Here is a 20,888-nt window from a genome sequence, read left to right as displayed (position 1 = left end):
CCAGACAACGTCATCGACAGACAAATGATTTTGACACGTGTATATAGACGTAGGCCGATATGATGCAATCCATTCGTTTTCAATTTCCCCCCTATATAACCATCAATGTCTAGACTTTTCTTCCCAACCATATGGGAACTGTCTGACTGGCCTATTTCTTTCTTTTTTTAAAAATAAAATAACAACTCCGACGTACCCTGACCAGACACAAAAGGGCCGGCACTTGTATATTATGTCTCAGGACAAAGTAGAGTTGCAAATCCGCCATCATCAACTAAAGTAGATATACGTATATATATATATATACCTCCGGCCCTTTCTCTGTGTGTGTGTTTCTGTTGCTGACTGGGCTGGCCGGCCTATAATAAGGAAGACTATACAAGTATATAAGAGACTCTTACAGAGTAGTGAGACAAGAAAGGATTTCCTGCTGTCCAAGAAAAGGCGCGCGGATAAATAGGATCGAAATGGTTTTCTTTTTTCTTCTTTTCAGCCGATAGGAGCGTATAGAAGCCGGGATCTATATACACACACATTCTAGCTTATGTAGGCGGAATAGAGTTGCCCGACTTTTCTTCTGTGCCGGAGGGTTGACACTTAACAAATCGCAATGTTATGAGAAGCTCAGCAGGAGCCGAAAAAAAAAGATTTTCGCTCCTTGATTTTCCGATCCTTGTTTTTGTGTGTAAGATCTAGTCGCTATAAGGATCTCGCTACATACATATGTTTACATGCGAAAAATATTGAGATGGAGTTCCTAATGTAGAATAACACGGGCGATATTCTACTCCGGCGGATGCCAAAGTTTACATCCCCCCTCCGCCCATCTGCCCATCAGGAAATTGGTGAAAAAGAGGAAGAAAAAAAAAATAGGATCGTATTTTGTCTGGGGATTATTTGCTCAGAGGATTGGGCAAAGAATGTTTTCCTTATTCCTTACGTTGTGTGTCTGTGTGTGCGTGTCTGTGTAGGTTTTTCATCTTATAATATTGCCGGGGGTTTGTTTGCCCAGCTGGGCACAGCAATCAATACCCATTCTCTCTCTCTCTCTCTCTGGCGTTTCCGTGTCTATTGACTTTGATCGTGTCTCTCGGCGTTCAAACCGACTGGCACGAACAATCGGACGGGCCAAAGTCTAAAGGGCGACGGTGTTTTTCTCCCTTTGAAACTTTTGACGCCCGTCTCCACCTTTGTGTAGGGAGGAGGAGGGCGGACAAAAGGGCCTCAAAGAGATGTGCCCTCATTTTCGCGCCGGAAGGGTCAGATTTGATACAAAAGCGGATGAGATACAACATCAACTCATCCGCGCGCGCGCGCCAAAAATCATCTATATCTAGAAAAGAATAAGAAAAATAGAGTATCCAGATTTTCTTCTCTTCTCTCTGATCCATTCCTCCGGGGGGAATGAAACAAAAAAAAAAGGGGGGGGGGCCGGCCCCCATAGGCTCCTTCATCTTGTCCGCTATCTGGACGCCGGATCGCGGTATATATGCGACGTCTTTATCCACGACGGGCCCGTGAAAATTGATCGACCAAGGAGAAAACAAAAAAACAAAACAAAAACAAACAAAACAGAAAAATGATTTTTATTTTTTCAAAATTATTTTCTCGCCCAGCAGCTTTAATTCTTATTCAACTAGATGATTAAGACAGAAGAATGTGTCATTTATTGGGTGTTGGTGGGAGTGTTGTTCCATCAGGAGAAGAGCACAATATGTGATAACATTGATGCCGGATATCGATCCATCTATAATATAGCCGGCCCTATAAATATATCATAATAGAGAGAGAGAGTGGTTCAATTAATGTACCCATTTTCAACCCGAAATTATTGTCAGACTGTCATATAATATAGGAGCCAGGAGAAAGCCTATACACTATCAGGCTTGGCTACATCTTAATATTTTTCTCAATTCTTATTTTCTTGTCTTGACTGCTGCCCGTCTCTTCTCCTCCACATATAAAAGTTTCGGATGGAGCGCCTCTCTCTCTCTATGCCGTAACGCATACTAATGAGGTGCAGGCGAGTGCCCAGGAAAAGCCCAGGAGCCCGGAAGAGAGTCAAATAAAGTTGACATTTTCCAGACTCTCTCGCATCGCATCTAATTATCGCTCATCGTCAAAGCCTAAAAAAAAGGAAATAGAGAAAAGAGAAAAGAAAATGTCATTTCAAATGTTGTTGGCGTGCGCTTCTTTTTATCTTTTCACGCTCGGCCTGTTGCTCCCCGTTTTTCTTCATTTCGGAGCCGGCCGGCAGACAACTCAAAAGTGGCCCAGCCGAAATCAAAGCCCAACGATCATCATCATACGTATAGTCTATTTAGTATAGTAGCGCTCTTTCTATACTGTATATCCTTCCTTCAGCCGGCCCGGAGTGCATACATATAAAAATACGGAGGCAGAGAGAGAGTCAAATACAATTCCGTGTGTGTGTGTGTGTGTGTGTTGGGCGGGCGGGAGCTCACGGTTCTCTGCTTAGATTAGGAGAGCGGGCGGTGTGATATGGCGCACCAAGTCCATCAATCCAGGGAAAGCAGCCGGGAGTTGTTCGGGACAGCCAATCTTTGCAGACACCCGAAGCTTATTCTATAGACTCCCTTCCCAGGCTCCAGCTCAGCCCATTCCGGCGGGTTTTCCAACGCAGTAATGTCTAGTGCATTAAAGCATAAAGTACCAGTAAGGAGGAGAGGGAGGGGGTAGAAAGGTCGACCGGGCGTGATATTAGATCCGCATAGGCGCCATTTTGGTGGCAAATCATGTTTTTCTTTTTTCTTTTTATACATGTACTAAAGTATTAAAGGAAATTTGATTTTAAATATATTTTTTTTTAAGACGGCCAGGGCCGGCCTTGTGTGACGTTATTATACATATGCCCAGCATGCAAAAATAAATGGTGTCCGTCTAAATTTCATTGAATAACTCTTTTATTTTTGTTGTTGATATTTTTTGGCCACAGGCTCTAAAGGACATGGATTCCGGTGACTGGGCAGTGCGGAATTCCAATATAAGCCGATCGCCAAGAGGAGGAGGGAGGGAGAATTGCGGATTTGTCCTGCCCGTCTCGTGCGAGATTCATCCGGTGAGAGTGATGCTAGTATGAGCGGTGGTGGTGGACAACTCGACGACGACAACAGCAACAACAACCGGATGGTGTTGTTGTTGGCGGAAGGATGTCGGCCGACGGGGTGGCGGCCGTGGTGAGCGGAGTCGACCTGGCTTTGGTCTCCTGGATGGACGGGCCCGTCGTTGACCTGTCCAGCATTAGTGTAGGAGCCGGCCAGTCTCGACGGGAGCCGCCCGGCCATCAGCATCAGCGCATCGGCCGTTGTTTGTGCGCCAAAGATGGCGTGGCTTTTGTGGCGGCGCCAAATTCAAATTCGACCGGTGCAACAACAGCAACAGCAGGGACAACAACAACAACAACAACCACCAAATCGGTGACAGTGGTGACGCCCACCCAGTCGGGCCAGCACGGCGACGGATCGTCTTCGGCCTCGTCGGCCGTCACGTTGCCGTTGCTGAAATCGACTTTGAAGAAAGCCCGGCCGGCGGCCTCTTCTTCGTACGCTAGTGCCACGCCCAGCAGCAAGACTTTGTCCATCGATCGACGCCACCACATGGTTCCTCATCTTGTTCCTCAAGTGGTCGAAGTTGCCGGACCCGTCCATCGAACCACCAAAGCCATCCAACAGACTGGACAAGTGTCGAGGACCAACTCTTGTTCGGCCGAAGGAGGAGCCGGACGGACTGCTGCTACCGCTGCCATTGGCAATGACAAGTTGAATCGGTCCAGCATCAGCGTTTGCTCGAGGAATCAGCAGCCGACGGTGGTGGGAGAGTCGGTGCCGGCCACCAAACCGATCCTGTCGCGGAAGAACTGGAACAACACGATCGACGCGAGCGGGTCGGCCCGCCACCAGCCGTCCTGTTTGCGCCGCTACGGCAGCCAACAGAGCTGCAAAAGTGCCACGACTCTGCGCTCCTACGTGGCCAGCACGTCCAGCAACAGTCGAGGTAACCCATCCATTCTCATCGGGTTGAATTCCATTCCAGCAACTTTCTAATTGGGGAAAAGTCGCATTGTGTTTTTGGCCCGTCCGATCCTGGGAAAGGAACTGGAGAGTGTCGAGTGGATCCTTGCCCATTTCGTTGGGTGGGTGGGGTTTGAGTCCGATTTATTTGACACGTTCCAACAAAAAAGGAAGGAAATAGAAAGAGGATTGAGATGGCCCAGTCATCGATCGCCCCCCCCCCCCCTTTGCTCCTCACCGCACCTCTCGATCGGCCACTTTGTGCTCCTAAGGGGGTCTAGAATGGAGGCAGGCAGGAGCAGACTATGAAGAATAATAACCCCGGTCGTTGAAGTAGAGTCGTGCAAAGGACGCTGGACAGTATATCAGTAAGAGGGGGGGGGGGGGAAGGAAAAAAAAGAGCTAGGGGGAGGACGGACGGACGTCTAGTGGAGTGCTGTACAACTGGTCAGGACTTGTGTTTGTCGACCGATAGGAGCGATCCTCCTCCTCCTATTTCTTTTTTTCTCTCGTGTTCTAGACTTTGCCGGCCGGCCCAGATAAATCAATAGATGGATCCTGTTTTTCTTCCCACTTTTTTCTTTTTTCAAAAAAGACGGGCAACAACACGCACGTGTGTGCCGGAGTCAAGCGATTCCGATTGTTAGAACGAAAAAAAGGAAAACTGAGCTTTCGCTCCTGGCCGTCCTTCACGGTGTAACAATAAAATATCGACTCCCGCCCGCTCCCTCCTTTCCGTCCTCTTAATAACGGCAGCAGCAGCAACGGCTGGCCCTGATGTTTTTCTTCTTTTTTTGGGGGGTGGGGTGGGTTTGTCCGGCATGTCGCCAAAGTTCATCAATCCTCGATCCATTTTCTCTCTTTTTCTAACCAGCAAAGTCCAGCTAGAGAGATCTAGGGTCTATATAGTAGTAGTAGTAGTAGTAGTACAACTACTTGGGTTATATACCGAGACGGGCCGAGGCTGGAGAGAAAAAGAAGAAGAATAAGGGCGTCCGTCGTGTGTGAGGATGTATTGCGCATTGGCGGATTTATATCATCCCGTTCCGCCTCTGTGTGTCCGCCTGTCCGTCTGTCGAACATGTAAGAGAAAAAAAAAAGGACACGGTGCAGATAAGGGAAAATAAAACGGGCCAGGAGGGGAGGGGGGGAACCGACGGACACAAACTTTGTGTGTGTCTTTCTTTCTTTATTGTTTCTCGTATTTTATATTATAGAACGTCGCGGCAATCAATCATTGCGCAAAGTCCCTTTGAATTGAATAGTCGAGAAAGAAGAAGAAGATGCGATATCGTCTTTGTAGACTTTTCTTCCCTTTTGTTTTTATTTATTTAGATAACAGCCAAGTGGCTGGGCCGGCCACAGCACCAGCCGAAATAAAAGAAGAGACAAATCGTGATCTCTTCTTTTATATGCGTGTCGTCTTTTTTGTTTTTGTTTTTCATGGCCGGCCCTTAAAAATCAAAAGGAAAAAAAAAAAAAAGAAGAAACAAACAACTTTTTGATATCACTCACGTAATCCGATTGAAACAATAACTTTGATTTTTTTTTTTTTTTTTTCAAATCTTTTGGCCGGACGTGTATCCCAATGGCGGGAGATTTAAAAAAAAATTATTTCTTTCTTTTTTTTTTTTAAATTCTTTACGACCCATAGAATATATACGAGTCCCCATAGTGCGTGAAAGACCAAAAAATAAAAAAGTAGATTTATATACACACAACAACCGGGAATGGTTGAAGAAGAATCACGATAGAGAACAAAAAAAAAAACCCTTTTTGTTTTGTGGGTTGTTATTATTATTATGGGCCGGCTTGAGAGATTGGTTTGATCCGATTTCCCCCCCTCCACCCCCATCCTCTCCCCGCACTTATTATTTTTCAAGTGACTTCCCCTCCCGGTTATCTTTCTGTTTTCCTTCCTTCGTGTCAAATTGAATGACACGGAAAAAGAAAAAAGAAAAAGAAAAGAATAAAAACGGGGGGAGAATTTTTTTTGAACGGCGTCGAGATGCGAATCGAAGCGGAAAGAATATTGCGTGAGTGTACGTACTTAAGGAAGAGATTTATTGGGATTAGACGATGACTGCCGGGCGAATATATATAGTTATATATATATATACACCCATGTATCTATGTATTTATATGTGTGTGTGCCATTCCGTGAGCTCTTACGATCTGCTGTTGTGCCTGTTCTACCTCGTTAAACTCGGCCCGACGACGCCACTTGAAATCCGCCCACTTTGTTCACCCGGAAACACTCCCCTCTCCCTCCCACTGTCTCTCCAGTCTCCTCCATACTTTTTGGATTTTTGGATTTGATTCTTTTCTCGACGCAATTTTATTATTATTTTGTTTTGTTCTTTTTTTTAATCGAATAAGGAAATTCGCTCCGAGATCTAGGCGGAAGGATCTCAAGCTGTTGGGAGGTGGGAAGAAACAAACGAAATAAAACACAAAAAGAAAACGATTTTTATCGGCAAACAACAAAAAGAAAAACAGACAAACAGAGACGATCGGTTTTATATCGTTCAGTCGACAAAAGAAAAAGGAAACCAAAATAAAGTTTGTGTGTGTGTCTGGCCAGCACTTTGAAAGGAAATAAAACAAGACACCATCAGCTAGGCGCACGACGACGGAATAAAAATCGGAGTCAAAATCGGGAATAAAAATCAAAGTCGTTTATTTCCGAAACTCCGACGAGTTTGTTTTATTTTTTAAATGTTTAAATTTTTATTCAGTCTCGGCACACGCGTGAAATGCCATTCCAGTAATTTTATTTTTTTCCCCTCCAGTCACAGCAACAAATAGTTGCAAATATTTTGAGAATCGTACAATGGCAAAATGATGTGTGGCAACGGGAGGTGCTTGCTAAAAACCTAGAAAGATAGCAGACGATAATAATCATTTCTGGCAGCAGTCGACGATTATTCAGTTTGGCAAGTGGCGAAAAACGTTGTCGATTGTAGCGAAATCTTATTCACAGGCCTGGGTGGAAAATGGAATTCGTGACTGTCACCTCATTGCATCCAGGTAAATTTCAAAGTTGCCATCGAGTCAAAAGTGGGCGAGAAAGTTGGAAGGTTTCGATTTGAAAACAAACCGAAAACGAATTTGTTGAGGAGAGGCCATTTTGTCACCGTCACGATCGTCTCTCCCGTTTTATTTATCTTTGTGGATAGTTATCTCGTGTGAAAAGAAAAAGAAAAAGAGAAGCTGAACTGTAGAGAGATTCCACGTCTACTCGCTTGTGCTGCTGCAACTCCTTTTTCGAGAGAACCTAATCCCAGTGTGGCCAGGCAACACATTTTTCAATTGATTCCACGCCATCGCTCTTCCTGCTGCTAAATCCCCATCCGTCAAGAAGACCATCAAAGACAAACAGAAACCAAACCAAAACCAAAGGAGAAGAATGTTTTATATCTCGCCCACTTGGTCGTGGAAAAAAAGGAAAATGAAATCAAATATTTGCACCCGACCAAAGGTTGTTTCCGCCCATCGGCAGTCGTCGCAGTCGCGGTAGTAGAGAAATAGTGGCTCCTTAACAACAGCAGCCGCATAGATTCCCAGCAGGAGCAGCAGCAGCAGCTCCTTGAAAATGTGTGGGCGGTTTAGATCTTCTCCATTATCGATCCGAGTCTCTTCTTCTTCTTCTTTTCCTGTAATATCTATCCTATACTGCGCACACACACTTTTTCCGTCCTTTTCTTTCCTCCGCTTGCCACCGCAAAGGAGGAAACTATCATTCCAATATCCGCTCCTGTGAGCCCCCTTCCGCCGTAGGGGATTTTAGACGAAAGATTTGTGTGTGTGCTGTAGAGAATGGAACAACGTAATAGTCGTCGTAATGTATCTATACACAACTGATTGGAAAGTTGAAGGGCCATTCCACGCGCACACACACGCTCACTGCGAAATGATGATTGTAACACACAGCATCAGAGAGAGAGAGAGAGAAGGGAGCTATGTGTATTTACTATTTATCTTTACAGCTAAAGTTATTATGATAATAATATTAAACGAGCTATATCTCTTTTGATAAATGACGACAAAACATTTCTCTTTTGATCAAACAAGATTTGTTTGCCAGTTCGCCTATTTATAGCCCGACATTTGCATATGCCTTTTGGTTTTGGTTTTGTTTTGGTTTTTCGTGTTTTATGACGTCGGTTTATATCTGTTATCTTTTATTTGATTCAAAATGAATGTGTGTGTTTGTCTCTTATCTTTTCCAAATGTTTTTTGATGCCATTTTTGACTCTTTTGTTTTGGATGGGCCGGCAGGTGGTAAGAATCATCATTGCGGTCGGTCCGGCACTGCTGGAGGCGATCCATCTAATGCAAACAGCGGAGGAGGAGGAGGAGGAGGCCATCACAATAACTCCGAAGTGGGAGACGATGCTCTCTCCGGCCTTGGAGGATTGAACGATGACAAGATCTCCGGCGGTCCGGGACTCAACGAACGAGAACTCTGGTCCCTTCACAGGGCCGTCCCCGGACTCCGGCGTCACGACCCACGGACGTCCACCATCCGCCAACACTACTACCCAGAGGTGTGTATCTTATCCACAACATAACACAATGCGACACATTTTACGATTATTCGACATCACAAACTCTTCCAAGGGAAAAACAACCAAATGAAATGAGGTTCATGAGCTCATTTTCGTACCTCATTAACGGCTGGGTAGTAGCGCTTCATTACGACCGTATAATGCACGAATAAAGCTCATTAAAAAAGTCAAAACGAGTTTTCTGAAGCTGATGGGGGGGGGGGGGGGATCCGTCTTTTATGACTAGAAGGGGGAACAAAAATGAATAGCCTAAAACAAACAAACATAAGAAAAATAGAATAAAGAAATAGGCACGAATAATAAAACAAGAAAAAAAGTTTGGATTGTTTATTAGACTAGATGTTTCACAGCTTCCAGGATATCTGCTTAAATTGAGTTAAGCTTCCCCCCCCCTCCCTCAGTGTCCCTGATGGGATTATGAAACTTTTGAATTTTATTTTTTATTTTTTATTTTTTAGAAAGTTATACAACAAACAACAACGATACAAGATATAAACTGCGGCGTCTAATTTTTTGATTCGACAGAAAAGTGACAATTCAAAAGTTTGAGAAAAGAACGGACGCCACTTTTTGAGAACTGGGCGAATATAATCTCGTGAGGTTTATATACTAAGGTTTCGGGTATTTTTTTTTCCAAATAAAACGCGCAGACTCGCAGAGAACAAATCAAAAAGAAGGTCGGCGTGACTTGCGGGTAGCGCATCCTGAATCATTTAATCACGTTGAAATGATGATGAAAAGAAGCTTAGATGGAAAAAAAGAGACAAAACTCTCGTCGTTTTTATTGTGTCGTCGCGGTAGAAAGTTGCCACGCGCATCAGCAGCAGCAGCAGCAGCTCAAATATTTACCGTTTTTTACTTGTCTCGATTGTCGAAGAGTTTGAGTGCTGGTTCTCCGCCGACGGAACTTTTCTGTGTGTGTCGAAATTTTCAGAAAAATAATTCTAAATGGAACCGCTCGTGCACAATGTTTTAATGGTTTCTCATCTTTCTGAAAACCACACGCTGATTTGAATCCCCCGCCAAAAAAGAAGAAAAAAGAGAAAAAGGGAAATAATAATATAATTTTTATGATTATCTTTTTGAATGGGGCTCACAGGGCGGATGGGGATGGCTGGTGGTTGGCGCTGCTTTTCTGGTCCAGGTGCTGACGACCGGCCTGCAGCTGGCCTTTGGAGTCATGGCCGCTCAAATCGCCCGCCATTTCTCCCGTCAAGACTCGAGCGCAGCAGCTTCTTCACTCCACATGGAAGCAGGTCAGTTCGTCAAAAAGTTATTTTCTTTGACAACTCTACAACGTCCAATGTCTAAAGTTCAACAAAATATTTGGCGCTTGGAAATTCGAAAAAACCAAATTTCCAATCTCCAACGGTTTGATTAGTTATTTCTCCGACGTTCTCCCGACTTGTTTTTTAACGGGTTCGGGCGTTTTGTTGGGAGAAGAAGAAGAAGAGCGGCGGGAGTCGTAAACACAGCGTGCGGTTATGTCTACACACTCGCCGTCCGTCTGTCTGTGGCTCTTTTATCGACATTTTCCACAACACAAAGTTGATGTATTTATCCTCCTCCCCTTTGCCGCGTTTCTCCCTTTTTTGAAATTTCGCCGCGACTTCCAGCCGAGTGAACGAGGTCCTCCACCTTTTCCAACACGCCATTTTCAACATGTTGATTGCACCAACGAACGCGTTCGATGGTAGGGGGGGGGGCGTATCGATTTCATATCCCAAGAAAATTTAGTTGCAAATGTTTATTTTTTTTCCAATTCGATAACACCTTAAAGCAGCTAAGCGCACGGCACATCCCGAGCTGCGTGATGATTGCGTCATTGGTTTCTTGTTTTTCCCATTCGAACGGCCCGGGCGAGAGACTCTGTAGTTCCGAGAATTTCGATTCGGGAGTCACGAAAAATAAAAAAAAAGGGAGGAATCAATTTGGAACGTCAGGTTAATAATAAAGAATTTGGATGTTATGACACAGCAAACGGAACTAGAAGCAGAGAGAGAAAGAAAACAATGACCGTAAAAATATAACTTTAAAAAACAAAATGGCGGCCACTCGTCGGCGGTGAGAATGAACCGACTCCCGAAAAAAAACGAACCCAGACAAACATTGAGATGGTGTTGGCTGTGTGTGCACTTATTGTGCCCGATGCACTCGTTGATGAGCGTTTAAAGGCCCCGCTAAAGACTTTTGGAAACTGTTCATTGTTTGCGCGTCTGGGTGTGTGTGTGTCTCTGCTGGCCCATCAAAGTTTCACCACCAACAAGCGGCCATTTTTGTTTTGTTTGTTTTTTGGTTTTTGTTTGGGGTAGTGGCCCCCTTTATCGTTCGTTTGTTCCCCTGCCAGCGCATTCCGTCTGTCCATCCGCATCTCTCGAAGAAGCTTTTTTTTCTTATTTGAAAGAAAAGAAAAATGTACAAGGCCCAGCATTTTGGTTGTTTTTCCTTCCTCGCCCCCCTCAGGTGCTGCCAGAAAGTCGATGACGAGATAATGTGGGTCAAGTGTGACGTCATTTGAAATCACTTTGACTGGCTGGGGCCTTTTTTTTTTGGTTGTTGTTGTTGTAGAGTTTGCGTTTGTTTTCCGTTCGTGTTAATATCAATCAGGCAAAGCTGATGAAGGACGTCCTGTTGTAGATTTACTCTGGCGGTCGTGGCAACAAGACCAAAAGAAAAAAACCCCAATGTTGTTTTCCTGTTCCTTTCTCTTGCTCTTTCCCCCCACCGGACGGGAAAACAAAAATTGAGTGGCAGAGATGGGCAAATATTGACTCGTTTCCTCAGGCATTGCCAAATGACGTCAGAGTCGAACCAGCAGCAGCAGCAGCAGAGAAAAGTGAAAAGAAATAAATAAACAGCCGAAAGAACTCTATGGAAATAGGCGAAGAAACAACACGCACACAATCCACCGCCGCCGCCGGTCAGGGCTGGAACAGGTCCAGCTGCTGTTGGATTTCCATTTGTCTGATGTTGACGAGACAGGACAGTCTGACGGACTCGACGACGGGAATCGACAAAAGCTTTTACGTGTAATTGGAAGCTGCTGCACCGAACAACAACCCCGGGAGGAGAGGAGAGAGGCTCTGAAAGAAAAACAAGAAAGGACGGCCATTGTTGTTGTCGGGCCCGTCTTCCCCGGCTCTCTTTGCTGGACACGATAGAAACGAGATATGATGGAGTCAATTGACGATGGGACATGCACAACAACAACAACAACACCACCACCCAGAGAAAAGAAAGAAAGAAAACTCTCTTGTCCAGGACTTCTACTATAGCTGCTGTTGTTGTTGTCCGTCACTGTATACATCTATAAGTTGAAAGCGGACAGGCAAGTGGTTAGAATAAACCACCCGGCGTGAATGTCTCTTTGTATGTATACAGCGCACAGACATGGACGGGCCAATTGACGAGAGTTGCTGTTCTAACCGGTTGAATGACACTCTGGCCGTCTTCTTCTTCTTTTTTTTTTTAAATTTATTTTAACATTCCATTTCCGTCCGTCTTTTTTTCAAAAGTGAATTTTTGTTAAAAAACCGGACAACGTTTGGAATTATACGACGTGTTTATAACCCGGCTGGAAAATCTTTTATTATATTTTTTCGCTGGATATTTTGACACTCTCTCTCTCGGGTATTTATTTTCCCGAACGGACACAATGAGCCGGAGCAAAAGAATTTCACATTTTTTCTTTCTTTCCCGAAGAAAAAAGATTAAAATTTCACACAATAAGGAAGGAATATAAAGTTAAAAGGACATAACGTTCAAAATGGGCAGAATTTAGTTTCTTTCTGACGCGCGTGCTCGACTCTACTTTTTGTATGTATTATATGTATATATTTATTTTACGTTTGTTGCTGGGCCGTTGCGTGTCAAACGGCCCTTTTTCACGCGCTCAACTCTTAAAAAAAGGAGAGAAAAAGATAAAACGTTTTCTTTTCTTCACGCCCGAAACGATATTGTCGCATTCCAGAAAGAAGAAGAAGAAAAACAAGGCAGCAATTCCACAAATGACGCTGAAAAAAAAAACTGTCTAGAGGCGTTACGTAATTCACTTCAATCTAAGGAATATGCTAATTCAATCCACTCTTGCAATTCGTGTCGACTTTGTGTATTTTTCTTTTTCCCAAAGACAAAAAAAAATCGCCAGACATTTTTGTCTTTATTTCTAGACGAATATAAATTTCCATTTTTTGTTTTTTGTTTTTTTCCTTCTTCTTCTCCCCCCGGCCCTGCCCGTCCTCATCTCGCAAACATGAGTCCTGATTATTTTAACGAGTCTTGATGGAGGTTCTCTCCCGACGGATGAACTGGATGTAATCGTGTGTGTGTGTTTGTGTGTGGCAATAATGGAACGTTAAAAAAACAACCTTCCACGAGCCGTCTATAATCATTTGCTTTCGTTGCTGTTCTCCTTTTTTTCTTTTTCCTGAACCCGGCCAGCACTTACTACGCGTGTAATTATTTACTACTTTGTATAAAACACGCCCTGACTGAGCGTCCTGGAGAAATTTTTTATTTTTTCAAATTTCGCGGGGTTTTTTGATTATTTGAAATTTTTATTTCGCTTTTATCGGGACACGATGTTAGTCCCCCAATTAACTCTTTCGTTCTACACACGGCAGTCAATATTATGATGCATTTTTTTTTTTTAAATCGAGCGAGTTGATGGGGTCCCTTATTTGCATCTTTGATTTTTATTTTCCCCCCGGTTGGAAATATTTTTAAAAAAAAGAAATCATTCCAACCGTAAATTATAATTCTGCGCTATTGGCTTTAGGCCTTTCTTTCTTTCTCTTTGACTTTAGATATATTTTTCTACGTGGAATATGTGTACACATTGGCGTCCTTGCGTTACCGGGAAATTTACAACCGTCCGAAATTGATTTACAATCGATAACCTCCCGCTGTGATATTGCGCGCGCGCGTCTCGTTTCGTTTCATTTCTTGCATAATCTTTTTTCACGAAAAATTCTTGTTTTTTGATGTACCTACACAAGAAGAAAAATTTGTTTTTGTGTTGGTTTCGTTCGGTTGTGTATATAATATCCAACACACAACACCGCAAGGATATCGAAAAGACCTGCCGGGCCGCCACATGTTTTTGCAAGAGCGGCTCCTTCTTTCACAATCATCATAAAAATTTCCCACCCATTTTTGGGTGTTTTTTCCCGTTGCGGTTCTTGTCCGTTTTGCTCACGCTAGGGTGAAGTTTTTTTCGAGATATTAAAATTGCCGTCTTTTAACACGCACGTTTTATACTATAATATTGGCTGTTGGGCAGATCCTGGCGCTGCTGGGCAATCTTTGGGTTAGATAAGTGTGTCCAGCCCCGGGTCTATAAAGATAAAAGACGTGGGCTTATATTTATATATTCTTTATATTGTTATGGGCGATTGTTTGTTGGTGAAAACATCGGGACAAGCGACACGATTCCCCACTTTCATTCAACCCCTCCAACAACGTCGTCATCGTCAAACGGAGGGAAACTCTCCGAACGAGAAAAATATACAAATTGGATAACAATCAAAACAAATTCTTACTTTAATGTTTTTCTGGCGGAGTTGGAATCCCATTCGCCGAGATGCGGTTGGCTTGGCTGGGCGGATGGGCCTCATTTGTCGCATGCAAATGAGATGCTGCTGGCAACTTTGAAACTGATCACAGTCTCGTATTGGGAAAAAAGGAAATTTTGCCTTTTTCCTTTTTTTTTAATTTCAGGCCGTTCATTTTTCTCAAGTCGTCAGAGCCGCTGACTGATTTACGAGCGGACGGACGAGTCGGGCCAACGTCCGTGTATTTGTCATCTTCCTTTTTTTTCTTCTTTTACAGCCCGTCAAAAAAGGCCCCAAACGGAATATACAAATTGAGGGCCATCAGCTGTGTGCAGATCTCCAACAGGTTCCACCCCATCACGCGTGCACTCACGAACGTTTTCACGGTTTCCAACTGGCGGGAATTTGGAGGTTTTTTTTTTTTTTTCTTTTTATCGCCAAGTTGATGAGCTGGACAGGAGAAAGAAAAAAGCCCCCCCAAACCAGAAATAGACTGGGCCATCCATCAATCTCAGTCGGAATATTCGCCTGATTGGCGCTCTCATGTTCTGTGTAACGGAGATCGTCCAGCAATCCATCGCGGATTTTATTTTATTTTTATTTTTTTTTCTGCGGGAAAAATGGCGCAGTCGAGAATTTTCTCTTTTTTTTTCTCTCTCTCGCTGGAACGGAATTGTTTGTTTGGCTGGGCAAATATTTGCCCGCACGTGCAAAGATGGCGTCCATTATCGATATAGTATAGACCGATAACATTTGATTGTTATTACGTTTATTGGTGCCACTGACATGGAAAGAAATATAGAAACGCCACGGCCCCACTCCAATAAGAAAAGGAGGGTGCGGTCTGTCCGTCCGTCCGTCTGTCCGTCCGTCCGTCTCTTTTTTATTTTTTGGGGCGCTGTTGTTGGTGTTGTTGTTGGATATTTTTGCGCCGACAAGACGAGAGTTGAATAAATCATGGAGATGCTCGCAAAACAAGACACGACGAACGAACAACCAGATCACGGCATCGCCCGTTGGAATTTGATCGCAGTCGCATTAATAAAAGATGATCGTGTTTGCCGTCTCTCTCTCTCCCCAGGAAATTCTCAGCTGTTTACGACACGAAGAGTTTTTTTTATATTTTTTGGGTTCCCCCGGTGAAAGATTTATTAGCAGACGACGGCCCAGCTCCATCTCTCACGTTCGATTACGTCATTTCGTTTTTTCTTTTCTTTTTTTCTATTTTGCTGCTGGGCCCGGCCAAAGTCGATGGATAGGGCCATCAAGGATCTTTTTTTAGGCCTATTGAGGTTATACTACTAGAACGCTGCTGGCCGGCGGGTTTGACATGGGCCATTTCGGTTGGAGGGGGGGGGGGGGGCTATGAAGAGCAGCTATTTGCCAACTTGACTTGTCTTCCCATTTCTTTTCTCTTGCGAGAAGGATGGGGATGGATGTAGGAGGCCATCAGCCATTATGAATGATGAATAGCCCTGAGGGTGGATGTCCTCTCCATGTACGCGCTGAGCCCTGGTGGGCCGAAAGAAGCTTAAGAGACAAAGAGAGAGTCCATCATGTCGTGGGAGGATGTTGACTCTGTGTGTGTGTGCGTGCCTGTGTGTGTGTGTGTGTGTGTGTAAAAGCTGTCAAATTCACGCAGCCACCGAAATAGGAAAGAGGCCATTAAGGAAGACATTGGCCGTGCTGACTGGGCAGCAGCGAATGGCTGGACCCGACAGTAATCATCTCCTTCTGATGTTGGCACTCGCCTAATAAGTGCCGAACGCAATTTCAAATTTCCCGCTTTTCATTTAATTGTCTTTTCTTTTTATTATTATTATTTTTTCTTCCATGTCGTTCAACGCCCGCTCCAATTTGTTGTACGACGTCTACCTAACCGCCGGAAATTGGTTTGCCCGTCTAGTGTGGATAGGCGTGATCCAGTTGAGCGGGAGCTGGTTGTGGACACCTCTGGTGGTGGCCCTGTGTCGTCGCAAGTCGACCCGGTTGACGGCCGTCCTGGGAGGCCTCGTCTTGGCGCTGGCCGCTCTCTTCGCCTCCTTCGCCCAGCAACTTCACCAAGTCTTTCTCAGGTATTGTGCGCCTTCACGTTTGGTTATTTGTTTGTTTTTCGCTGGTCCAGCAATATCCTCCGCCCGCCATTTGGCAGAAACAATTTATCTGAAAGCCTACTTTGCATAGCCCAATTTATCAATTTCATATTTATTCCCCGGTGCTTTTCAATCGAATTTTTTCGGTCCCTCAAAACGATATAAACAAGCTAGGCACGAATGTCTACTGTCTAGTAATCAAATTTGAAAAACAAAAATGGTAAAACCAATGAAAAATGATGACACAACCAACGAGAAAACCGGACTCCATTTCTTTTAAGGAACATAACATCATAAAAGAGACGTAATGTAGTTATACGGCGGGTCTATTGACGGTGCAACATCAATCACGATGTGTACAACATTAAGAAAAGGAAAGAAAAAAAAGAAAAAGAAAAATGATTACGCCAGAAGTCTATTAAAAATGCGAAAGGCCTTTTATTTCATTTATTCATTTATTCATTCGTAGGAGATGGTAGGATATTACATCAGTGCGTCTTTTTTTTTTTAAGTCGGACTGACGCCGGGATTCTCCAAAACACTGAGGATTACAGGAGACGCTTCCAGCCGAATGTTAAGACGGCCCACCGTAATAATAATAATCGGGTATATAATCTATCTCTCTCCTCCCGGAAAAAAAAAATGGAATTCGTTGATGGATCAAAACCACATTTCACCAGAAAAGAATATTATGGCCATCAGCTGATTTATTTCTTTTTTTTTTTTTCTCCCGTCTGTCCGTCTCCTAAATCCATCGGAATTCTAAATAACTTATCTATAACCTTCTATTTTGTTTTGTTTTTTCGTAATAGATTTTTTGTTTCCCGCGTCTATTTTTAAACATTTTTTCCCCGAGCGAAACAAGAAAATATTTTCACAAACTTTTTTGGGGTTTTGTTTCTTCTTCTTTTCCGGCTACACGGACGAACAAATCAGAGACACGGGGATGGATATCCTGCAATAGGTTAAGACGGGCAAGTAAGACGTTGGTCGGAGCTTAGCTGGGGAAACTGGGTAGACGGGCAGATGGAGTATGACAAATCGATTTCACGCTCGAGCGCGCGCATGTCCCCCCCCCCCCCCATCCCGAACGGGGACGGACGGACTGAGCACCACCAGTATAGTATAACCGATCCTAGCGTCTGTTATATTTCACATTATTTATCTTCTTTTCATCTTGGTTTTTATTTATTTTTCTCCTCCACTGACGGCGGGGCAGCGATTGTCTGAAAAACAAAATAAGGTACCACCGTCCGTCTTGTGCTGGCCCAGGTTTTTCCTATATCGACAGAACTCGTTTTGATTTTTTTCTTTTTTCTTTTCTTTTTGCCCGGCTGTCTTCTCAAGTCAAATGGAAATTTTTCGTGAATTATTGGACGGGCGAGAGGAGAAAGAGAAAAATAAAAAATGGACACATGGAACGTTCATGTCCTTTTAGAAAAATATAATCTTTTTTCTTTTCTTTTTCTTTTTCTTTTTCTTTTTGGAGAGCTGTCTGTCCGTCTCCGCCGGCCCGTGTCGGAAGCGTTTCTAACTCTCTCCTCTCTCCTCTCTCTGGTTGTGTGTGGCCCGGCTCGAAAGAAAGACGGGGGCGATGGAGCGTGAAAACAATTTCCACTTCATGCAGCGCGCCAATGCGGCGGCGGTGGCGGCGGTCGTGAACGCGGCACGCGGGAATGACGCCAGTTTTCTTCTCTCCCTCCGTCCGTCCGTCCGGATAAGTTGGTTGTCTTAACATCCATTGCCCAACGGCTGCGGTTTGCCGTTTATAGGATAAATGGAGAGCGGCAGAAGCGAAAGAAGAAAAAAAGAAGAAAATAAAAGTAGTTGAAAATGTTTGAGACTCACGCGGGAGAGAGAGAGAGAGAAAGGCGTTGCTCATCGTCCGTGAATCTCATTTGTAACGACTAATAACTCATCCCGCGCTATGAATAGGCAGGGGTAATGAGGGGGGCCGTTACCAGCGCCACCCAAGACGACGACGATAAGAGTCTTCTATAGTCGCCCGGCTCACTTTTGCTGGATGGACTGAAAGATGTTCTCTCAAAGCTTCTTCTTCTTCTTCTCCGTCTCGATTGTGTTCAGATTTACTCGAGCTATTATCATCGTCTCGACTCATTTCTCGTGCTGGACTCGGAAATCTTTTTATGAATCATTTCTCTCCTATTATATACACCCCCGGCCCGCCGCCGTATTAATTGTTTTGTTCTGGCCGTTTGGGTTGTTGCAGTTACGGAGCCTTAATGAGCATCGCCATCGCCTTGGTGAGGGAATCGTCGGCCCTGATGGTGGGCCAGTATTTCAAACGTCGGCGCGACTTTGTCGAAATCGTCGTCCAAATGGGCGCCGGAATCGGAGTCATCCTCTTCTCCGTTTTCTTCAAGGAAGCGCTCGGGTTAGTTTATTCTTTTTTTCTTTAAATTTATTTCAATCATTTGGTTCCCTTTTTTGGACGGGGAGGGCTTTTTTTAAGCGCCTAATAACTACGCCACCTGCTTCATTGTTGTTCAAATTCACACAAATAAAAATGTTCTCCTTATTTTCAAAAAACCCGCCAAAGGAGACAACTTCATGATGACAAAGCGTGCTGCTTTTGCTCTTGCCCAGGGAAACAACCAAAACTTATTTTCCCTTTACTTGTGTGTGTGTGTATGTTTTCCCAGGTGTTTTTTTTCCTTTTGACTAATGAGCCGCTCTCTGTGTGTGATGCTCCGGAATTTTCATTTCCCCCCCGGCAGCTGCTGCTGCTGCTGATGCGGTTGTTCATTACGGAATTGTTGTACTACTACTACTACAAACACACGAGCTCTTTCGGCGTGATTTTATAGATAACATTGGCCTCGTCTCGAGTGAAAGAAGTGCACAGTTTGCTCCTGTTGGTTCCTCTATTGTTTCTTCTGCCTTTTTGTTCTGGAAGAAAACATATTTTCTATTTGTTTTGGCTGATTTTCTTTTTTAAATGTGCTTGTTTTGTTTTTTGTTTTGTGTGTTGACGATTGTTCCACCAGTCAGATGGGCTGGCGTCTTGGACTGCAAGCGGCGACCGGACTCCTCCTGTCGGCCTTCTTTCTGGGCACCTTCTATCGTTCGGCTAGTCTCTACCACCCGCAGCGAAGGGCCATCCTTCATCTCAAGACGCAGCGCAAAAAAGTGCGTGTTTTCATTTTCATTTTTTATTTTTCATTTTCATTTTCATTTTAATGATTTTTCATTCTCTCTCTCTCTCTCTCACTGGCCATGCATTACTCTAACGGGCGTGACGTGGTCCTTTTTTTAATTAGCTACTTTTTATAACTGGGCCCTCAATCTCCTTGTCTGCGTGTGAGAAAAAAGTTGTCAGGAGAACTGCGCTCTCCGCGCTTGTTTTGCTTTTGGTTTTCGGTTTCATTTCCCAGCAAATTTTCAACAGCCAAATTTCCAAAACTTAATGAAAACTTTTGTGCCACCACGGCGGGCAGTTGAGACTTGGGGGAAGACACAAAAACTTTCATTTCGTTTTCCGAGGAGGTGGAAACGGGAAATTGACGTTTGCGGGTGGCGCAATCTTGTGTAGCGCATAGCGTGTGCAGCAGCAGTTGTAGATTTTTATTGGCTCTGAGAACTAAATTGGATCGCACACGGTGCGCAACAGATTTGAAAAGAGAAAAAAAAGAAAAAGACCGGCGGGTGTCTCATTCACCGGAAGTCGAATGAGACGATCAAATATATCATGGACGGTGCGGGCGTTATTTATTATCCAGTTCAGTTACTTTGCGGTCGAACCGAAAATTCTGAAGCTTTCAACGCAAAATGATATCACATCATTTAACCCAAAAAAATAACTTGCGGTAGGAGAGAAAAAAAAAATGAAGGGCATAAATTGTTCAAACAAAAACTTCATCAAATTTTTTTTTTTTATTTTCGTTTTTTCTTCCGTGAAAAACTGCGGTTTCCGGCCATTATAAATATAGACTCGTCTTTTTTTGGTTCCGTTGAAATTCCCGTGGTGATTCATGTCTTCTCTCTTTCTCTCTCTCAGCTGATGGTCTTACGTAAATTTTTATCGCCCGATCAATTTTCCCGCTCAAAGGTTGAGGGGGCCACCCTTTTTTTTCTTTTTCACCCAAACATCTGAGCTCTTTTCTTCTTCTTCTTTTAAGGCAATAAAAATAAGAAGAAACAAAAAATGGTTTGTTGTAGCAGCTCTAACCATTTTGTTGTTGTTTGTGTTTGTTTTTGGTTTGGTGCGGTCTCACGGGCGATGACAGGTCAAAGTCAAAGGGAAGCCGAGCAACGACCGGCCGCCCTATTTCGACTTCTCCGTTCTGCGACTCAAGAGCCTCCGCATGATCCTCCTGTCGTCCGGCATCGGAGCCATCGGCGCCTACACTCCGCTCTTTTATCTGGTAATATCATTTTTGAATTCTTTTTTCTTCTTCTTTTTAAGCTTCTCTCTTTCCCATATAATCCCACCCCACCGACGAATGACTCAAACCGCGACGGGCAACACACAATTTTTATTTTATTGTCGGGAATTGGCAACGTTTTTTTCGGGACCCCCAACTCTCGGTTGGTATTTTCTTCCGGGCTGCAGCCCGGCTGCCCCGGCATGCCAGTCACCTGCAGTGACAAGATAAAAGCTGCCAAATTCGCCCGCCGGCC

At 44.1% G+C, this 20,888-nt stretch overlaps 1 protein-coding gene across 5 annotated transcripts in view; it reads left to right on the top strand.

The window, feature by feature from the left end:
* The window catches only part of LOC124332130 (monocarboxylate transporter 3-like), a 32,444-nt gene that overhangs the window by 7,168 nt on the left and 4,388 nt on the right, over positions 1-20,888 (top strand). For 3 of the 5 annotated variants that reach the window (XM_046788860.1, XM_046788861.1, XM_046788859.1), the window contains 7 exons: positions 2,957-4,014; positions 8,313-8,581; positions 9,702-9,858; positions 16,061-16,229; positions 18,478-18,642; positions 19,256-19,397; positions 20,495-20,632. In XM_046788860.1, the coding sequence (XP_046644816.1) occupies positions 3,171-4,014; positions 8,313-8,581; positions 9,702-9,858; positions 16,061-16,229; positions 18,478-18,642; positions 19,256-19,397; positions 20,495-20,632 (1,884 nt within the window). In that variant the 5' untranslated portion in view covers positions 2,957-3,170. Of the gene's footprint in view, positions 1-2,956; positions 4,015-6,948; positions 7,062-7,113; positions 7,631-8,312; positions 8,582-9,701; positions 9,859-16,060; positions 16,230-18,477; positions 18,643-19,255; positions 19,398-20,494; positions 20,633-20,888 lie in introns of those variants that run through there. The other 2 variants (XM_046788863.1, XM_046788864.1) reach the window with 2 other exon arrangements.

The sequence above is a fragment of the Daphnia pulicaria genome, chromosome 1, assembly GCF_021234035.1.
Source record: "Daphnia pulicaria isolate SC F1-1A chromosome 1, SC_F0-13Bv2, whole genome shotgun sequence".
Taxonomy (NCBI): Eukaryota; Metazoa; Arthropoda; class Branchiopoda; order Diplostraca; family Daphniidae; genus Daphnia; species Daphnia pulicaria.
Note: the sequence above shows the minus strand (reverse complement) of the source record. Positions and strands in the feature narration are given on the sequence as shown.